General features: G+C 33.7%; 1 protein-coding gene, 1 long non-coding RNA gene and 1 pseudogene across 4 annotated transcripts; 1 reads left to right on the forward strand and 2 right to left on the reverse strand.

Moving 5' to 3' along the window:
• Positions 1–1,642: 1,642 nt before the first annotated feature.
• On the forward strand, positions 1,643–6,554 carry LOC147921504 (uncharacterized). The gene is made up of 2 exons (XR_015588507.1): positions 1,643–1,874; positions 2,321–6,554. It is a non-coding gene; the product is annotated as an uncharacterized LOC147921504 (long non-coding RNA).
• A 3,908-nt stretch (positions 6,555–10,462) lies between these two features.
• Positions 10,463–12,664, reverse strand: LOC104760521 (26S proteasome non-ATPase regulatory subunit 4 homolog). 3 transcript variants are annotated; one of them, XR_002036425.2, is made up of 9 exons: positions 12,570–12,643; positions 12,364–12,477; positions 12,153–12,258; positions 11,931–12,045; positions 11,644–11,708; positions 11,429–11,558; positions 11,275–11,327; positions 11,004–11,056; positions 10,463–10,905 (listed from the first exon to the last, which is right to left on the reverse strand). XR_002036425.2 is itself a non-coding variant. In XM_087498201.1 (5 exons), coding segments are annotated over exons 1-5 (396 nt in total). In that variant the 5' UTR covers positions 12,472–12,647; the 3' UTR covers positions 11,579–11,591. The 3 variants fall into 3 exon arrangements, 1 of the variants encoding a protein (XP_087354327.1); XR_015588508.1 differs by having other exon boundaries at positions 10,463–10,866; positions 12,364–12,664; XM_087498201.1 differs by lacking the exons at positions 10,463–10,905; positions 11,004–11,056; positions 11,275–11,327; positions 11,429–11,558 and adding an exon at positions 11,579–11,593 and having other exon boundaries at positions 12,364–12,647.
• Positions 12,665–14,213: 1,549 nt separating this feature from the next.
• On the reverse strand, positions 14,214–15,040 carry LOC104760522 (ethylene-responsive transcription factor 9 pseudogene; annotated as a pseudogene).
• Between the last annotated feature and the right edge of the window lie 5,235 nt (positions 15,041–20,275).

Below are 20,275 nucleotides of genomic sequence, written 5' to 3' on the forward strand. Positions count from 1 at the left end.
CGTTGACCGATGCATCTACATAAAGGTCAGCGGGAGCAAGTTTCTAATTTTAGTCTTATATGTTGATGATATTTTGCTTGCTGCGAATGATATGGGTATGCTACATGACATAAATAAAGTATCTATCTAAGAACTTTGAAATGAAAGATATAGGTGAGGCATCTTCTGTGATCGGAATAGAAATAATTTGAGATAGATCACGAAGATTGCTAAGTTTGTCTCAGAAAAGATATATCAATAAGGTCTTACAGAGATATAGAATGAGTGAATGCTCTGCTAGTAAAATTCCAATTCAGAAAGGGGACAAGTTCAGTAAAATGCAATGTCCAAGAAATGAATTGGAATGTAAAGAAATGGAAAGAATTCCTTATGCATCAGTGTTTGCGAGTTTGAACTATGTTCAAACATGTACTCAACCAGATATCAGTTTTGATGATGGTATGTTGGGTCGATATCAAAGTAATCTCGGAATGGACAACTGGAAGGCTGCAAAGAAGGTTCTCAGGTACTTGCAAGGCACAAAGAGCTCATGCTTACATACATGAGATCTGATGACCTCGAGGTCATTGGATATTCAGATTCAGACTATGCCGGATGCGTTAATAGTAGGAAATAGACGTTTGAATATTTGTTCTTGTTAGATGGAGGAGAAATATCGTGAAAAAGTGGAAAGCATTATGTCAATGCTTCTTCCACTATGGAGACCGAATTTGTGGCATGCTTTGAGGCCGCAGTTTCATTCATTGTGGCTGCGGAACTTTATCTCAGGGCTTCGGATTGTCGACAACATAGAGAAGTCGTTGAGAATTTACTGTGATAATTCTGCAGCTGTCTTCTTTCCAAAGAATGACAAGTACTCGAAAGGTGCTAAACACATGGAGATAAATTACATATCTATCAAAGAAGAAGTGCGGAAACGTAGAGTGTCTTTTGAGCATATAAGGACGTATATGATGGTTTCAGATCCGCTAACTAAGGAATTACCACCCAATGTGTTCATTGGCCATGTAGAGCGTATAAGTGTTATAGATAAGACCTTGCTGTTTTGATTATAGGATGCTTATTATGTATGAGACACTATGAATTCACTTAAAGTTATGTTTCTGTTTTTATTAGACATGTTATCATTAAAGTAAGTGTACACATTTATGGTTAATAGATAACATAACTATTTGAGAATTAAGGTTCTTCTCAATATAAAAGAATAATATAAAATTGGAATTGATTTGTGATACATGGAAGGGAGCATGTTGTTCAATGATGTGTGACCGCCAAGATTCGATCAATTTGATTTTATTTAAATCATTAAAGGTGAAGAGAACTTGATATTAAAGTGTGCGTTAAAGTTATTAAACCATTAAATTGACACAAAAGCCAAGTGGGAGAATGTAAAAATATTTTATATTCTATGTGGTCTATGTGTCATTCGGTTTAATAATAAAGTTTTATTTATATTTAACATTGTGGATTCTAATATTAAAGACGACACCGTGAGGAACCGGTTTCGATTAATGTATTAGAATTTGGGTGTATTGAAAACCCTCTTCCCTTCTCTTAATTATATTATATAAGTAATATATATACATATATATGTTATGTCTATACATTATTAAGAGGTGCTATTACAAGCCAGTACAACTCTTCAAACGTGACTATATATACATGTATATATATGTGTGGTTGTTGAATCATTACTGCAACGGTTGTGTTCTCATAATGTGAGAAACACTACCACACCAAATACACACCAGAAAGAGAGATTTGTGATCTTCTTCATCAAAGACCACGTGAAAGCAATAAGGAGTAAGGGAAGAGAAAATCAATTTGCTGAAGACTTGGATCCATCATCAAGCATAATCAAGCAATGAATCAAGGTTAGTATTTCTTCTTCTCTAAAAAAGTGTTTATGGTTGAATTAGATCAAATCTAGATGATCTTTGGGATATATAAATTTCATAAATATAGAAATCTGAATTTATAACTTAAACTTTTATTTTAATACAAATAACTGCATTTCTAATTAAACCGATCAATAAACCTCCTTCTTGATCCAAGTTAATCTCATTTTTGCCATTCTTCTTCTTCTACACCCCGTTTTGTGACCTAAATCTTTTCCTTATGCTTTTTTCTGGACAAAAAAAATATTTTTCTTATGCTCTTATCATTTTAAAGAAGTGAATTATCACAATTTGTGATTCCAGCGAAACAAACTCAATACTTCTTCTCCAATCTCAAATCTTTTGTTATGTGTTTCTCTCTTTTAAACCTCACATATCATCTGCTCCAAACCCATTTAACAATGTTTCCATCTCAATAATAGGTTGTTTCAGCAGTTTCCACCGGAAAACTCACTACGACGGTGGAGAAAGATCAATTCTGATCAATTTAGTACAAACTCATATCGTTAATCAAGCCCTTGAGTATCCTAACCTCCAATTCCAACACCCAAACCCAATCAACCAATTTCAACACCTTCTTAAGTCATGACCCAAGTCATGGTCGTGACTCGTGAGATCAATCAACCATAGGCTCACAACGAATTAGATCTATGTTTGTATGTTATGGTGTGATCCAATTCAACCGGTTAGCTTGATGTGACTTGGTTGCATCAGTTTTGGAAGTCGAAGAAAAAATATGATTTTGTTTGAAAGAAATCAAAACTGTAGAAGGATTTGATCAAGAACACGAATTTGAAGACTTCGTTCCAAGTCTTTAATGAGAATTCAGATTTCTCGTTATGGAAGATTCAGATGCAAGTTAATTTGGGTTTAGCTGGGCTAAAAGGAATCACTGAAGACTTCTCTCTGATGAATATGGTTTCACTTACAAAAGCTGAAGGAAAGAAGGCTGCAGAAGGTGAATCAGAATTTTCTCAAACAAAGTTTCTGATCTTGACAAGGTTGTGAAGTCAGAACAGGCTATGGATCTTATAATAACTCATGTTGGTGATGTTGGAAGATCAATCACTGTACTAGTGATGCCGAGATGTGAGAGACCTTGAATAAGTTGTAGATGGAGACATCTTTATCAAATTGGATCTATGTACAACATAAGTTTTACTTATTCAGGATGAGTGAATCGAAGACCACTAATAAGAATGTGAATGACTTCTTGAAGATTGTGGCTGAGCTAGGTAGCCTGGAGATTTATGTAGCATAGGAAGTTCAAGCAGTTCTGTTAGTGAATGGTCTACTTGGTAGCTACACTCAGCTAAAGCATACTTTAAAGTATGGGAATCAGACATTGTCGTCACTACAGGATGTGGTCTCATCTGCAAGGTCTTTAGAGAGAGTTGGATGAGCTAAAGTGAATGAAAGAAGCTCACCAACGGTTCTCTACACAAGTGAAAGAGGAAGACCAACTGTCAGGATTAATCAGCAAGGATGACAAGGCAGAGGCAAAAGTGATGTGCTCAAATTAAACTCTAGAGTTACTCTCTCAAATTAAGAGGTCACTATAATACTTAGGGGTCGAATTCCACAAGGACTCAAGTCTATACAATAAATTATAGAGTTTTATAATTAAGCTAAACAAGTTGATTTAAATAAATAAAAAAGCAATGCAAAATATCAAATAAAACTGTTGTAAATTCAGAAGATCAAAAAGCTAGGTCCAGGGAAATTTTCAGGAAATTACAAAATATTAAATCAATAATTAAATAGGATTCAAACAATTAAAAATCAGATCTAGAACTCTAAACACTTCTGTAAAATAAATCAGTTCTCACTGCAAATATTATCTAAATTTAAAACCAGAAAATCCAAATCTCTTTGTAAAATTCTAGGTTAAAAATCAGCTTTAAAAACAAGTTTAGATTGTTCACAAAATTACTAAATCAAATCTCTTTGCAAGAAGTAATTTTGCTCATCAAAAGGTTTTATCAGGAAAATCAATTATATTCTCATATCAATTTATTTTCCTATGTTATTAATTCTAGGTGACTAATCAAAGATCTAGCATTAATAACAACTTATGATGAAGATTTAGAAAGATAAAGAATCCTAAATAAACAGATATAATAATTCATAAAATCTTTGTGAAAAATTCTGAACCTAACAAGCAAACTACTCAGACATATTCAATGAAGAGCAAAACATAATTCTGAATAATAAGCAATTGAGATTAAAAGAGTAAAGAGAGAGTTCAAGAATTCTTCTCTCAAAGTAGTTCAGATCTCTCTCCCAAAAGCTCTCAAAATCTCACAGGATTGCAGAAAAATAAAACTTGCTAGAATAAAACTTAAGGGTCTTCTAAAACCTAAAAATACTATTTATATGTCCAAAAACACGTGAGGCACTAATGATGCAAATATGGAAAACTTTAGGGCAGATTTGTAAAATTTCCAAAACTTGCTTCTCTCTCGGCTAAACATGGTGTCGATCGATGCTAAGGCAGTGTCGATCGACACTCTCATCCTTCCTCGGCTCCAAATTCATTTCCTTTGGTTAAATGCTCCAAAATCATCCTAATTGCTCCATTTTGCTCATTTCATGCCAAAATCCTAGAAAACCTGTAAAAACTCTAAAACATCCTAGAAAATAAATCAAAAGACTCTAAAAGACTCTTTATATCATGGTTAAAAACCACAAAAACCATGATATATCAACTCCCCCAGACTTAGCCTTTGCTTGCCCTCAAGCAAAACAGAAACTCATTTTCTCTCTAAGGTACTGCCATGATCATCCAAACCATAATCCATATGCTTAGCAGACAAATCCAAATCGAACCACCATGTACTTCTCCGTTGACATTCGTAGCATCCCAAATTCAAACCAAATTCCACTACTTCCTCCATTAAGCCTTCATCGGTGGGTCTCATCAATTTTATCAATGTCAAGAACCTTCTAGACTCATTCCCGTACTATACCATAACAAGCAAGATATATCTTTTTACAACATGTGGTAGTCTTCCTATCCCCCAGACTTATTCTATTCTTATCCTCCTTTGAGCTTTGCTTTGCTGTTTTTTTTACTAGCAAAGGTGTAGGCGAATAATGGGGTCATCAATAATTTACCTACCCATCGCTTCCAAGCTTTGTGGGATCATTTGACTCAAGAGTAGAATGATGAGGTCACATGTAATATACCTACCTATCTAAACTGATCAAAATCATCTCATCTTTTAGTCTCTCTTTTTTTTCTAAACAAAGCTCTCAAGAATAATCTCTTCAACTTAAATAAGGGAGATGAGTACCATTTTCTTTTGAAAATCTTACTTGTCAGGTATGAACAAGGAGTCAATCTCCTTGATGAGGTAAAAGAAAAGTGCAGAAGTTACCTCATGCTTTTATGGATTCAGTTGGAAATTTAGATGTCTCTGGTTTACTGGTCAACCATTGGATTTTTCATTAGTCGGAATAGTGGATTCAATCTGCAGCATTAGTCAACCAAGGCAATACACCTAAAAGAAAAATCATAGTCCCCAACACAATTTTGAAAAATTTGACTCAATAAAAACAAAAATCGGTTTTGACATACTAAAAACCAAAACTATGTTAGTAGTTAGTACTAACCTCCCCCAGACTTAAACGACACTGTCCCCAGTGTTTTCAAGTAAGAGGAAAGCAAAAAGAAACAAAAACGGATTGAAATTTGTAATGAAAAGATGAACTGTTTTCGGGTTACCCAGCGGTGTCAACCGACACCATTTTAGTGTTGATCGACACTCATCACGAATGGTGTTTTTGGCCATAAATCCTTGTTAGTTGCAGATAGTTGTGTTGATGGATCAATCCTTGGATGATTATTCTAGAAATGAGTTGCCTCCCACTAAGCGCTTGTTATCAGTCATTAGCTTGACTGTGGTGAAGCTCAGGCATCGGGTGGATCAGAACGTGGCAGTGAATGCCTCCCACAGGATGACCTTTTCATCCAAGATGGTGTATAAGCGTTAGGTGCATGAATTCTGCCAAGGATGTGAGGAAGAAGACCAGGGCGGGATTTAGGGATGGGTTTGCCTCTTTTATGTCCTGCAAAATCATCAACAGAAGAAACAAGCGCTCTACGATAATCTCGTGGCTTGGTTAACTGCAAAACAGTTTTTGTATCTTTGAAGGTCTTATTGATGATAAGAGGAAGTTTGGGTGAAGAAGATGCATACCTTGACCTTACCTGAGGACTCTGGGGTGTGGAGGGTGAAGGTTTCTCTTTGGGAACAATTTTCTGACTTGAAGCATACAGGATGTCTTGCGAGCTCTCAGTTCTGGTCAAGTGTGGGCTCGATCGTGGAATGGTGTCGACCGATGCTAATGGAGCATCGATCGATGCTAAGCCTGCAACTCGTGTTTCTTGAACAATTTTGCAACTAAGCTCAGCAATCCGTGTTTCCAGTACAAAAACGTCATCTACCAGCAACTTATCATGGCTCAGAACCTCATCATATAATTAAAGTCTCACACGGGTTTACCCTACTGGGTAATGGATACCCGTCGGGTTTTTTATCAGAAAATTAAAAACAAAGAGATGCAAATGACACATGTAAGTAAACCTTTGAAAATGGATTTTTTCCAGTTTTTTTAGAATTCAACAGTTATTTATTATTATTTGTTTTTATTTTTTTGACTTCAGTTCAACAATTATTTTAAAAGACATTTTCTACACAGATCTAATAACAAATATTTTGCTTTTGGTGTTTCTATTATAGACTCATAATTAAGATAAATTAGATGAATTTAAAATTGTCACAAATATAATAAAATACACAAAATACATAATATATATCACATTTGGTATCAAAAAGTTAAGGACACAAGAATATATAATGTAAAATACAAAATACATCACATAAGACAAAAAATTTGGGTACCCACGGATTTACCCAGAAGACTAAAAATCTATTCCGGTTTACACACAAGACTTAACACCCATACGAATTTTTTAAATTCGAGTTTTTTTTGGACGGGTTTTTTCGGGTTTGGGTTGGGCTGAGTATTTTTACCCACCACAACATCCCTACCCACACCCACTCCGACAACTTATCCAATGCTACCAATAGGGGTTTTTTTGTTTGTGTTTTGGTCCTCCTTATCATAGAAAATAATCTCATAACTAGATTAGGACCCGCGATACACTGCGGGACAAAAAATTTATAACTAAAACATTTAAATCATAAGTTGTATTTGTTGGTTAAATATGTTATAATTATATAATAATGGTTAATTTTGTGGTTTAAAGTTTAAACCATATAATATTGCAATATAATTTAGTTTTTACATAATATTTATTAATCAATTTAATTAAATATGTCTATTCTCGGATACCGATATTGTTAACAAAATAATGAAATGATGTTTTACCCATTTAACACCAAATTAATGATATTTTAAATTTATATAAATATCGACAAAACCCGTCCCGCTATATAACTCTGTCCCAAGATATTTTAACTCGCACTATATAATCTTGATTTTTAATATTTATATTTTTGTATTATAAATATTAGATTGAGGTGATATGTTATTTATTAAGGTTGTAACAATTTACATTTTATAAGATTGATGCTTCTTATAAAGTTTAAATATTTATAATACGTGGAATTCTTAAAACGGTTAAGTATTTCTCATATTTGAAGTTTCGTAAAAGTTTAAATATATTATTAATAGTTTCAAGGTCTTTTAACTTTTTTAAAAAGTTGAAATATTTATAATATTTATACTTTTTATAAAATATAATTATCTATAATATTTAATTTTAAAAAAAAAATTAAAATAAAGAACCGGAATAAACCAAATAATTTTTTTTTTAAGTTTGAATGCCTGATAAATCAAAGTTTCTACTCATTTGTATTATGAATTATTTTGGTATATTTTATAGTATGACTCTGAATTATTGCCTAATTTTTTTAGGCGATGTAGGATATTGTACCCGTATTTTTTTATTCATCAATTTAGTAATATATGTCTGTTTTAAAAATTTGTATTACATCATATGCAGGAAAAAATCAAAATTTTTATTAACTAAATGTATTATAGAATCATTCAAGATAATTTAAATATAAATTTAAATAAAAATGAAAGGGAATCATATAATTATGTTTGAATGAGTTAGAAAGATTTCCTTATTTTTAAAATCTTACCTATAATTAATTTTGAAATTTTTGGTAACTAATATTAATTAAAGTCAATGCATTAAATGTAAAAAAAAATTCAAAAGTATTTTTGAGCAAAAACTGCTGCATAAATACTATTATAGATTAGAAAATAGTGTATTAAATTTCATGAAATAAAGATGGGATTGACTTTAAGGTTTTTGTTAACAACGAAAGGTTGGAGAAAAATATGCATTTTGATAGTATAACACCCGGTACTGTAGATATATTATCAAAATCCGTAGTTACACAAAACAAATTTTGTAATAAGAAGTTTTTGACCAGTCATCATCTTTTGTGTTATATTGCACAGCATTTGCGTTAATTTTAAAGTGAAATGTCTACACTAATTCTTTTTTATTTTTCGCCAATGTCTACACTAATCTACAGTATACAAAATATGAAAGTAATTTATAGATAAACTAGACCGAACCATAAGCCCACTCTACCAACAATATTTTAAAAAGTAAGAATAAAACTAGGCCTGGGCATTCGGGTATCCGATCGAATTTGGATTCCGATGTTCGGGTTTCAGATTTTCGGATGTAGAGATATAAAACCCGATCGGGTATTTTCTAATATCGGGTCGGGTTCAGATCGGGTGTCTTTGGGTCGGGTAATTTCTGGTTACCCAAATTCATAAAAAAAATATATATATATACTTTCTATCTTCCTCTTCTTGTCTCCTTCTTCATCTCTCTTTTTCAACAACAAAACCCTAGATTGTTTATCCATGGCCACTACTTCAAAAATTAAATCTTTCAAATTCCCTACCAAATCTAATATTTACAGCAAATTATATGATACTAGGTAGTAACCCGTGCTACAGCACGGGACAAATTTTTTGTATAAACGTTATTTTCATATAAATTAAAAAAAAACCTAGTCGTATTTAGTTTGGAACGAGAAATATGTCCTATCATGTCCATCCCCTCACGTCCCAACTCATCCCCTCTCGTTTCGTCTCATCTATTTCATCTCGTCTCGTCTCATCCAGTCTCGTTTCGTCCTGTATTTATCAGAATTTTTTGTCTGATGTTCTTTCTCTTTTATATAATTACTCGGTAGACAATGTTTTGGGTAATAAATTTAGACGGGATAGCAGAGTTCTCCGTTGAATATTTTTTTCATTTAGTTAGTTGAAAGTATCCAAAAATTATAATTTTCAAAATATAATTGTTTTCAAAAATAGCAAAAATTTCAAAGTGCCCATTCCAAAATTAATTACCTGTCACATAGTCAAGCCTTATCTAAATTAGTGAAAACTTGACAATTGAATTTAAGTATCTATATATTCTGATTTGTACTTTTATCTAAAATTTATGTCTCTCTTTTTAAAAAAGTATTGATCAATATATTGTTTTTCAATATTTGAATTACCGTTTCAGTTTACTTATACTATTTCAGTATATGTACTTAATTAGTAAAATAAATTACTTAAAAACACTGATAAAACATATATTCAGTCAAATAATAATCATTTTTAGGTTGTCAAATTTTAATTGTATAATATTAATATATTCCATAAAAGTTAGGTAGCCACTCTTTTATGGAGTTTTATCAATATTTTGGTGTATATGTAGAATACTGCAACATAGCGAAAATAAATATGGACATCTTCATCAGCTGGAAAATATATATTTTTTTTTTTGCAATCCATCTATAATAATCAAGCACAATCTGTGTTTGTTAAAAATCTTTAAGTATTTTTGTTACAGGGTGTTAAATCTCGTCCCGTCGCATCCCATTCCATCTCGTCCTGATCTATCTTGTTAAAAATTTTATGTCCTATAACCATTTCCTTTTAAAGAATTACTCATCTAATAATTTTATTAATAAATTTTGGGTAAGATATATATAGTTATAATTCCATTTGGGCTGAATTTTTTTTTTTAAATATGGTTTAGAAGAATTTTATTTTAAGTTGTGAAAATTATTGACCATGGATCCATAGGTAAAAATTATTGACCATAAATTAGTAGAGTTTAACGTGAAATAAGGGATGGATACAGATCGTGTACTCTTAAATTTTTGGTACCTTTCTTTATCTAACCCGATCTTTACGGGTAAAAAATATCTCCACCTGAATCACAAATAACATTATCCAAAATATGGTTTGAACTTTAAACGTAACATTCAATCACTGTAAATATAAAAAATTATATAGAAAATAGTATGAATGTTATATAATGTTTTCAGTTTTTTTTCTTTCTAAATTCTTATTTTTAAGATCTATTTTGACTTTAAAAATAACTGTTTGGTTGAAGTTTAAAAGCACCTATTAGGTTCATCCTCGTGGTTGGAGTTTACTCGACCAATCCACCTAACCTAATTACATGAATAAACATAATAGTAAATACAGATGTTAAATGCTAATGGTGAGAACTTCTACTTTACTCTCATCTTTCTTCTCATTATATACAATTTTTGTAATATAAAATCCTTAGCACAATACACTCTCATAATACTTTTCACCTCTCTTATCCACTCTATACATGTTTGTGGCTACTCTCCCCACATATCCATTCTATACCTGTTTGTGGCTACTCTCCCCACATGTTCGTCGTCCTTGTTATCAATATCTTTTGCTTAATTTTTTTTTTTGTGTGTTTAACAACATCAACCCCACAATACCTCCCTCTCACACTCATTTACACCATAATCAAGTTCTAGTTCTACATCACCGTTTTCCCTATAAGGTTTCTTAGCTTTGGCGTCTTTGTGAACTTCAATCTAACCTTCTCTTCTCCTTCAGACGCAACCCTACCATTGAGATCATCCTAATATTGTGTGGGTTGGAAAGTTCAGCCACATTTTCACTGGTGTAAAAAATTCAGTTTATATAAAAACCTAGAAATAAAACAAACAGTATATTTGAAACTAAGAAAACCAAGTTCAATTAGGTCAGATAACTTACATATGCTGGTACGTCTCGTGATAATTTGACCCAAAGGATTATAAGTCTAGAACCTGAAACATAAGGATAAAAGATTAGCATGAGAGTGGTTGTAAAGTTTCAATGGATACTATAGTTTCTAATTTTTTTTCTTACAGTTGTTGTAACTATGTTGCTAGATATAACCCCTAAATTGGTGTTTACATTGGAAAGTTCAGACTCAAATTCAACACTGTTATTTCAATTTATAGAAAAGGCAAGAAATCAAACAAAATCATGTTGATTAACATACCTGAAGCCTCGATTCGCTTTTGAAACATCTAGTATGCTTTCCTGATCTCGATACTGATTCCAAAAAATCATAACGGGAATCAAATCCAAAATTAACGTTAAAAAACCATTGTTATTAACTTATCTTTTAGACCAAGTTTTGATGATTTACTTACCAAAGGTTTCAAGGTAAAGATCTTTATTCTCGGCAACACGGCCAATCCTTGCTTGCCAAGGTTCTTGTTGATGATGCCTTGTCACACATCGATATATACAGAAGCTCTTTTAGATATACCGCTACTCTTCCTGTATTATATTGGAAATACATTGGTTTTTGACCTCTAGTTACTATCAAAGAAACATATTTAGACAATTAATCTTTTGGACTTACATTCTGAGGAGGCAATGAACTCTTGCTTGGTCATGTGCTTCATTTCCTCCAATTCTTTTGAGTAACTGGTAATCGAAAAAGCATTAGAATGGATTAGTAAAGAGTTAACAATGTTGTATAAATTAACCACAAACGGATAAAATCAGAAGAGGACTAAGAAAGTAATTATAGGGCCTTCTTTTCATACTTGATAGGGCTAAAAAGCAGAGAAGCACAACACAAAAGCATCAGATAAACTAATACAAAACCTAATCAGTCAGCATGCATTCAAGAAAGAAAGTGAGTACCTTCCAGCAAAAACAATAATCCATTGACGTTGATTCTTGTTTTGGCGATGCTTAAGAGCAAGCTGAGCAATCTGGATGGCCGCCGTTAAGTTGATCTCACCTCCAACATCAAGGCCTGAAAAAGATGGAGCAAGTAGGATTAGACTCAATGGTTCCTATAATAAAAAGAGACACAAATGACAAATTAATTGATGTTCTTAGAAGAAGATTACAAAGACATACCGTGCATACAGGCCAAGATTTTGCCAAGATCAGAGGTAGGAGTAGTCAAAACTCGAACTCCTTTGCCAGCCATAGTCAAAATCCCCACCATATTCTCCGGATTGGACTGCAAAAACGAAAGATCCCAAAATCAAAATCTTAGAGGCAAACCCAAAAACCCCTAATAAATCGAATCCAAAAGCGAGATGCGATAATATATATATATATATACCTGGGTTTTAGCCCCGCAAAGAAGATTAACAGCTTCCGCTTGAGCCTGTAACCTACACGGAGAGCAATCTCCGTTTCGCATCCACTCCGAGTTGTCGATACATATCATAATCGCCTACCCAGGGCAGAGATCCAACAGAATCAAAATTAAGCACCCAACATGGAGATCAAACGAAGAAATCGAGGATAAACGAAGGAATTAAGCACCAGTATCGGAGCAACGAAGATCGAGAGGCGAAAGAATTTTTTAGGTTTGATCTCTCTCTATTCATAAACTTAGAGAATGAAGGGCTGAGATGTTTAGCTCAAAATAAAAACGAACGGCTGAGATTTTAACATGAAACCGGCTTAGATTACCGGGTCAAAAAAGATCCGCGTGTTTATCCGTTCAGGGGTGGGAAATTTCGTTGTTACCCTTTAATTAAATTAAATATTTAGTCATAATTTTAATGACATACCCTTATAATTTCTTACAAAACAAAGGTTTATTAGTTAAACGACTTTACAAATAATAGTAGGGATGATTCATATTTATCTTCCAACCTCACTCACTCTTCAAACCCCACAAACTATATTTTTTTTATAGATTTGATTGTCATGTTTCTACTAAAATTAATCTGGATAATAAAAAAATAAAACAATTATGGATTCTATTCATTGAGAAAGAAAAAATAAATCGATTTTAGAATACATAATTATATATATAAATAATTATAAAATGTTTATAATAAACTTGTAAATGTCTAAGGTATTAGGTTCAAACCCACTTAGATGCATTTTTTTATTTATTTCGGGTTAGTTTGGATATCCGATCGGGTTCGGGATGAGCTGTTGTCTGAGCTTAAGCGTCATCTTCACAAAGCCAACAATCGGTCCAAGAAATTGGCGGATGCGAAACGTTGAGATGTGTTGCTGGACTGCGGCACCTGGGTTTATCTCCGTCTGCAGCTGTATCGCCAACGTTTGGTTCTCCGTTGGACGTCGCAAAAGATTGCGCACAAATACTTTGGACCATTTCAGGTTGAGGAGAGGGTCGGAGCAGTAGCGTACCGTCTTAAGCTGCCTGTAGGATCGCGAATTCATCCTGTTTTCCATGTGTCGCTCCTCAAGCCATACATGGGTTCTAAGGTACCGTCGTCAGGGGATCTGCCCCCGTTACGTTAGAAGGGGTATTTGCACTTGCAACCGGAGACGGCTCTTCGCCGATGACAGATTCAGGTGGGCAGGAAGACTAGGCCAGAACTGTTGATCAAGTGGAAAGGGCTTACGGCGGATGATGCTACTTGGGAGGATGAGCAGTAGTTGGCGGATAGTTTCCCTGACTTTGTTCCTAACCTTGAGGACAAGGTACGTTTTCGGGGGGAGTATATTGATGGGCCACAACTGTCGTCACGGCCCATCAGGTCGAGGAGGCCTAATCCGCGGTACTTAGATTAGGCGGTGGTGTTGCCTTGGTGTTTACGGTTTTTGTTTTTCCTAGGATAAGTCCTATTTCTTTTGGTGTTATCTCTTTCTTGATTTGGTGTTATCTCTTGACGTTTCCATATTGTTCTAGGACTCAATAGTCTTCTTCTATAAAACCCAGAAAATAATTAAAAAGAGGTAGTTTTAACTACCCATTAAAAATCTTGTGTCTTGTGATTGGGACTTATCAAGTACCTATTTTATACATCAACTAACCATCATGTCATCAACAAAAAAAAGGAGATATTTGATTAATAATTACATCTACATAATTAGAGGAACCATAGCTAAAGAGAAACTAAAAACAAAAAGAGATTTCTAAAAACATGTCCTCTTACTTAGCCAAAAATATAGGACATTTTTCTTTTTTTTCCCTCATCTACTAAACACAAAAAGAAGATCAAAATATTAATTATTTTCCGGGAACGTTAACAAAACATATTACGAACAAAAATATAAAAAAAATCTAAACGTCTACAACCGGTGGAGCTAGGTTAAGATCAAGGTTTAGTTCTCTTCTCGGTTCAACTTTCACGGTTTCCCAAATACCAATACTCAACTCGATATTAACCGGATCCAACAGAACCGGATATGCCCAAGAAAGCTGCGCTCTCAATGCAGTAGCTCTTGACGGATCGAAGAAAAACCCGGCTGCAGCGTAACCGCCGACGACTTTACGTTCCCTTTGACATGCAAACGGGAATCTCTGGTGCGTAATCTCACGCGCCGCCTTACGGTTGACGTAAGAACCGTTCTCTCCTCCGTCGTTAACCATAGTACTAGCAAAAGACTCGCCGGGAAGAGGGAAATTAGTCTTCGCTTTCGAGCCGCGAAACTCTCTTGCAGCAGTGTCGTAAGCTCTAGCGGCTTCTTCCACCGTGTCGAACGTACCAAGCCAAACACTTGTTTTCTTACCCAGCTCACGGATCTCAGCCGCGTATCTTCCCCACGGACGCTTCCTCACACCTCTGAAATGTACTTCCTTCCTCGTCGTCAACGTTATCTTCGCGGCGGCGTTACTACTACCATTCACCTGTTTTGGAGCCATTGTTACTAAAAAAGAGAGATGTGATCTTTGTTTATTATATAAAGAAGTGACGTTGTGTTTTAAGTTTAGGGAGAAAGAGAGAGAGAGGAGAGAGAGGGTCAACAAGGGTTTAACTGAAAAGCGCCGCCCAAAAAACAGACAATGTGAGAGGTTTTTCATGTTTTTTTTTTTGTGACGGCTTTTTGCCTTAACGTCCCGTTACTGCGGCGTGACTTTGCGTAATTTTTATTGCTTTACTTCACGCTCTCCTTCATTAATGTACGTGACTCCCACGCTCTTCTCTCAAGGCATTTACATTACTTTAATAGAGATTTTGCAAGACTTTGTTAATTTACTCACTAGTCACCACTCAACACTCACCAATATGAACACTGTATGTTTAGCAGTTTAGATGACAGCATAATATTCTATGTGATTTCCATTTTGTACAGAGATATATTTACATGTAATGTTTTAATTCAAATCTATATAATACGTGATATCTAATATAACAAAGTATACTTCCATTTCTAAGGAAACTCCGACTGATTGCCACGTAGCGTCTGTATATCTAATATTTGTTATCTTTTTTTCTTCCTTTTTTTCTATGCTAAACAAGGTTAAAGGACTTTTGGTTATGTTCACCAATATAATCCTGCATTTTTAATGAAGTGTGCATTTAATTTAATTACATGCACTCAATATAATTTTTTCTTATGGTATTTACTTAGTAAAATTTTAAATTATTAGGACATATGTCAAATTTTTGCATATGATTGATGTTAGGTTTCATTCTCTTGATCACACGCTTAATATAATAAAGTAGACTTCCATCTCTAAGGAAGCTCCAAATGTGACACCTGTCATCTTTTTCTTCTCTTTTTTCCCATGTTAAACAAGGTTAGTGGACTGTGGCTTATGTTTGTAATAAGTGGTTAATGGGCCACCTTAATTCTTTGTGTATGAAAGATTTGAAAGTAAGCCGAGCAAATTTATCGACTTCTCCCCAAAATAATAACAACAAAAAAATCTATAGTAGAGTTCTCTTCTAAAACATGCTTTCAGAACTTGACACGTGATACCTCTGGAGTTGACACATGTACATGAAAAAAACCTTAATTCTCATTTTTGGCTCACTGAATTATTGAATTAACTAACTTTCACAAATAAGCAAAAACCAGATTCCACAAATGGGTCATACTCATACATGAAGCCCACTTTCATACATGTTCATTTTCATTGTAATTTAAAACCCTATATTATCCTCTATTTTAAACCTAAAATGTCAAAGAGGAAGCTCCAACTGATTACCATGTGGCACCTATATATCTTACTTGACTCGGAATTCCAAGTCTATTACAGTACCTTTCTTTGTTCTCCATGGTCCAGCAGACAAAGTCACTGATCCACTAGCTTCACAAGATTTGTATAATCAGGTACCATCAGTTTTCAAAGGCATCAAACTCTACGATGGTTTCTTACACGACCTTCTCTTTGAACGTGAGCGTGAGGATTTCTGTCGTGATATCATCGACTGGATGATGAAGCAGCTTGATGATGTTAACGGATCAGCCCATGGCCTATGGTAGAAGATCAAATGCGACATATCAGAGGTCTTCTTCTTCTTCTTCTCTAGGTGGTAGTTGTGATACAAATGGTGTGATTATAAAATCAGAAGCCAAAGTGTAGGAGATACATATATAATGAGTTTAATCTATGAATTGTTTGATTACTGAAACTTTCCGTATCATATATGAAGATAAATTTGGGAATGCGTACTTCTTAAACATGCAATATTTTGAAAAGTTATTTAAACTAAAATTTGAGTTGTCGTCATTCTTAAAACTAATTTTAGGTATAGACATACTTTTATTGGACTTTACCGGAAAAACTAAAGCTATTAGTTACTAATTATTGACGTCACGCGATACTAAAATACTTATAACATAAAATGAAGTTTGTCAATAAAAATTGAAAAAAATAAACATGCTTCATTATATAAGCTTTTATTTGTCCAACAAAATTTTTTTTATCCGCAATAGAAATTTTACTATTGAAACTTCAAATTTTAAGAGCACAACAGAAAACTTAAAATTTTATCCACAATAAAAAAACTTAAAATATTATCCACAATATAAATTTGTACAACAAAATTCAAGTTTTCACTTTTGTTTAGACAAGATTTAATACACAAGTCTTTGTTACTTTGGAAGTCCCAGTTTTGATGACATGAAACATAAAAGTATGTTATTATGAGCTTTGCTTAGTTGATTTTTAACTAGATTATTTTCATTCATAGTAAATAGTTAACAAATCGGATTTGTTAATTGTAGATTACCGAGCAACGAAAATTTATAATGTAGAAGCCACACATTCACTATAAACACTCTTTTTACAACAAAAATTTATACACTAAAGAGAAAAATACTAAATGATAAGAAAATTAACTACAAAGAAAACAAGAGAATAGCCTAAATGCCAATGGAACCGCTCTTAAATGTGTAAGCCTAAACCCTGGCCTCCCCTAGAAGAAATGGGTCTTCCATTCTTCTGTGTAGAGATGTTTGACGTCGTAACACTGGATTGGTTGCTATATAGACCAACTCTTTGATTGGGATCAACAACTTCTAATTTACATAAATAGCTGCGTTTCCCAAAGCCTTCGTCATGGAAGTGACCGAAACCCATCTGGGTCGTTGTATGTCGTCCTAAATGCTCCAAGTTCAGAATTTCGCCACCCCACTGTGCGTAGGTTGCGTGATCAACCAATGTTGTAATATCTCTAATGGCCAATATCCTACTATTATCATTATAATTTGATGACTCCACCTGACAAACTATTTGTTTTTAGAGAGATCATATAGGCTGAGTCATAGACAGCTCGAACTTGAATTCTTGATTACTCAAAGGAAAATTTAATGCAATAGATTTTGAGCTACAAAATTTTAATAGCATGTCATTGGTGACAATGGAATCAGGAATGTATTTGCGTAGATGTTTGTGGTGTGTGTTCTTTATTTCGTGCATCGCTACTCCGAAGGTATCACCAAAGAAGGTATTGGAAACAATTTTTCATTATGTGATGAAGAGACTTCTGTTATTTTTTTCTGAATCTCGTTGGTTTGTATTTGAAATTTATTTTGAGCAGATGACTTCCGATGGTGATATTGTCGAATGCATCGACAAAAGAAGACAGCCAGCATTTGACAACCCACTACTAAAATATCACAAACTATACTAATTTTTAGTTTTGTTATTTTATTTATTAATTTTATGTTATGTACTATTATTAGCCAAATATATTTTAAATCATTATTATATCTCTGATAAGCTAATATCCTACTATTGTCATTATAATTTGATGACTCCACCAGACAAACTATTTGTTTCTAGAGAGATTATAAAGACTGAGTCATAGACTGTTTAGATAACATATTGTTTTGTGTCTTCCCTACTCAACTACGAAAAAAAAACTCATAATGTAAAAAGGGTTATAGATGTACATAAAAACATAAATATAAAATTCTTTTTTATCAGTTTTTTAATTTTTCTTAATTTTTTCTTATGTTTCGCTTAAGTTTTGCTCATAATTTTTTATTTTTACAATATATTTTATTTCAAATTAGAAAATCATATCATAATCTTCATAGTATATACTATAGCACACTTAGCAAAACATCTCGTGGTCCTACACAAACAACCCACAACAAAATTAAATTTTAATACTATCTTTAACATTTTCTTTTGGGAACCACGTCCTATTTCTCCCTTAAAACTATCATATCATACTAAATCCACACCGAACTTTGACCTCGTTCCATATCTCCCACAAACTTAAGTTTTCCACCTATTTGTTTCTGCATCGATAGTTCAATTGCTATTTTCCCCCGGATAAAATTTTCTTATCTAATTCTCCATAAATATGGTTTATACGGTTCACTGCTGGTTTAATAGTAAAATAATTATCTGACGAGTAGGTAGACTCTTTATGATAGGATATTAGTAGATCCAATCGTCGGCGTTTGCGTGATTACGCGGAAGCAACCTTTTTATTTTATTTTTTGCTCTGTATTAATTTTAGCTTCCCACAAAAATAAACGCATTATATTTTCTAACTTAACTTGAAAGTATATAATTTTACTTACCTTGGACATCTCATTTCCATCTATCTCAACATGTCTCTCATGGCTACAGCTCCTTCTTCTACCAAGCCTTGCAACTACAAATTCAAAGTCTTCTGTAGCTTCCACGGCCCCGACGTCCGTAAAACATTTCTCAGTCACTTGCGCAAGCAGTTTAGCTCCAACGGAATTACGATGTTCGATGACCGAGGGATAGAGAGAAGCCATATAATTGCTCATGCACTCACGCAAGCGATTAGAGAATCTAGGATCTCCATCGTTGTGCTATCAAAGAAGTATGCTTCGCCTATATGGTGTTTGGATGAGCTGTTGGAGATCTTGAAGTGCAAGGATGATCTTGAAGTAGCTATTTGTGGGATCATATGTATTTTTATGTTCAATTGCAATAACATTTTTCAGATCGTTGATTTGGAACACAATGTCCGTAATGGTATCCTTTCATTGCACAGTCAATATGGCATTTCTAATCTTCATAATATCCTATAGCACACTGAGTAAAACATTCGGTGGTCCTGAACATACAACCTTCCACAACCAAATTAATTATAGTGACTGAGAGAGGTGTTTAAGCGTCGCGCTTGGTGAACTGCTTTGTAACAATTTTCGTATAAGGTAATAACGATCTGATCAATAATTGTGTCTACAAATTTATGACCCATTATATTGGTATCTCTTCATCTCTGTTCATAAATAAATTAAAAGCAGAAGCCCAACAGAAACAAACCAACCACAACACTGAGCTCATGACTTTTTCTCTTTTAACGTTGAGACTTTTTAAAAAACCTAGGTAATATATTAAAACAAAAAACGACTAAGCCGTCCTCTTCCCTTCTCACCCTCAACACATTCACTTCCTCTTCCTCTTCACTTCGATGGAACCCCATAGATTTTCATCGAAGGAAAAAAACCACATGTTTGGTCTTCAGCCAATAAAACAATTCAGCCTTTCACTGGGCTTAGTTTTGTTCCAATCTTTACATCCTTCCATCTGAGATTCTGGGTGAAACGACCCGACCTATATTTTTTTTTAATATTCAATGCCCTAGTGATCTCATACTCACTAACAACCTAATCCCAATCGAACAACAATGGAGAACATAAAACGATACCATTAAACTAATGACCAATAATAATTTAACCGACAGAGTCATAACATAATTCAAATCTAACAGCGAAAATAACCAACATTAAACCATCAAATTATCCAACAAATCACTCCGATAATGAATAACCAGTTAACCAATTATCATTCCAACATAAACTATCAATTCCAAAAAATA

This window comes from Camelina sativa, chromosome 18 (genome assembly GCF_030686135.1).
Source record: "Camelina sativa cultivar CO46 ecotype springtype chromosome 18, ASM3068613v1".
Classification (NCBI taxonomy): Eukaryota; Viridiplantae; Streptophyta; class Magnoliopsida; order Brassicales; family Brassicaceae; genus Camelina; species Camelina sativa.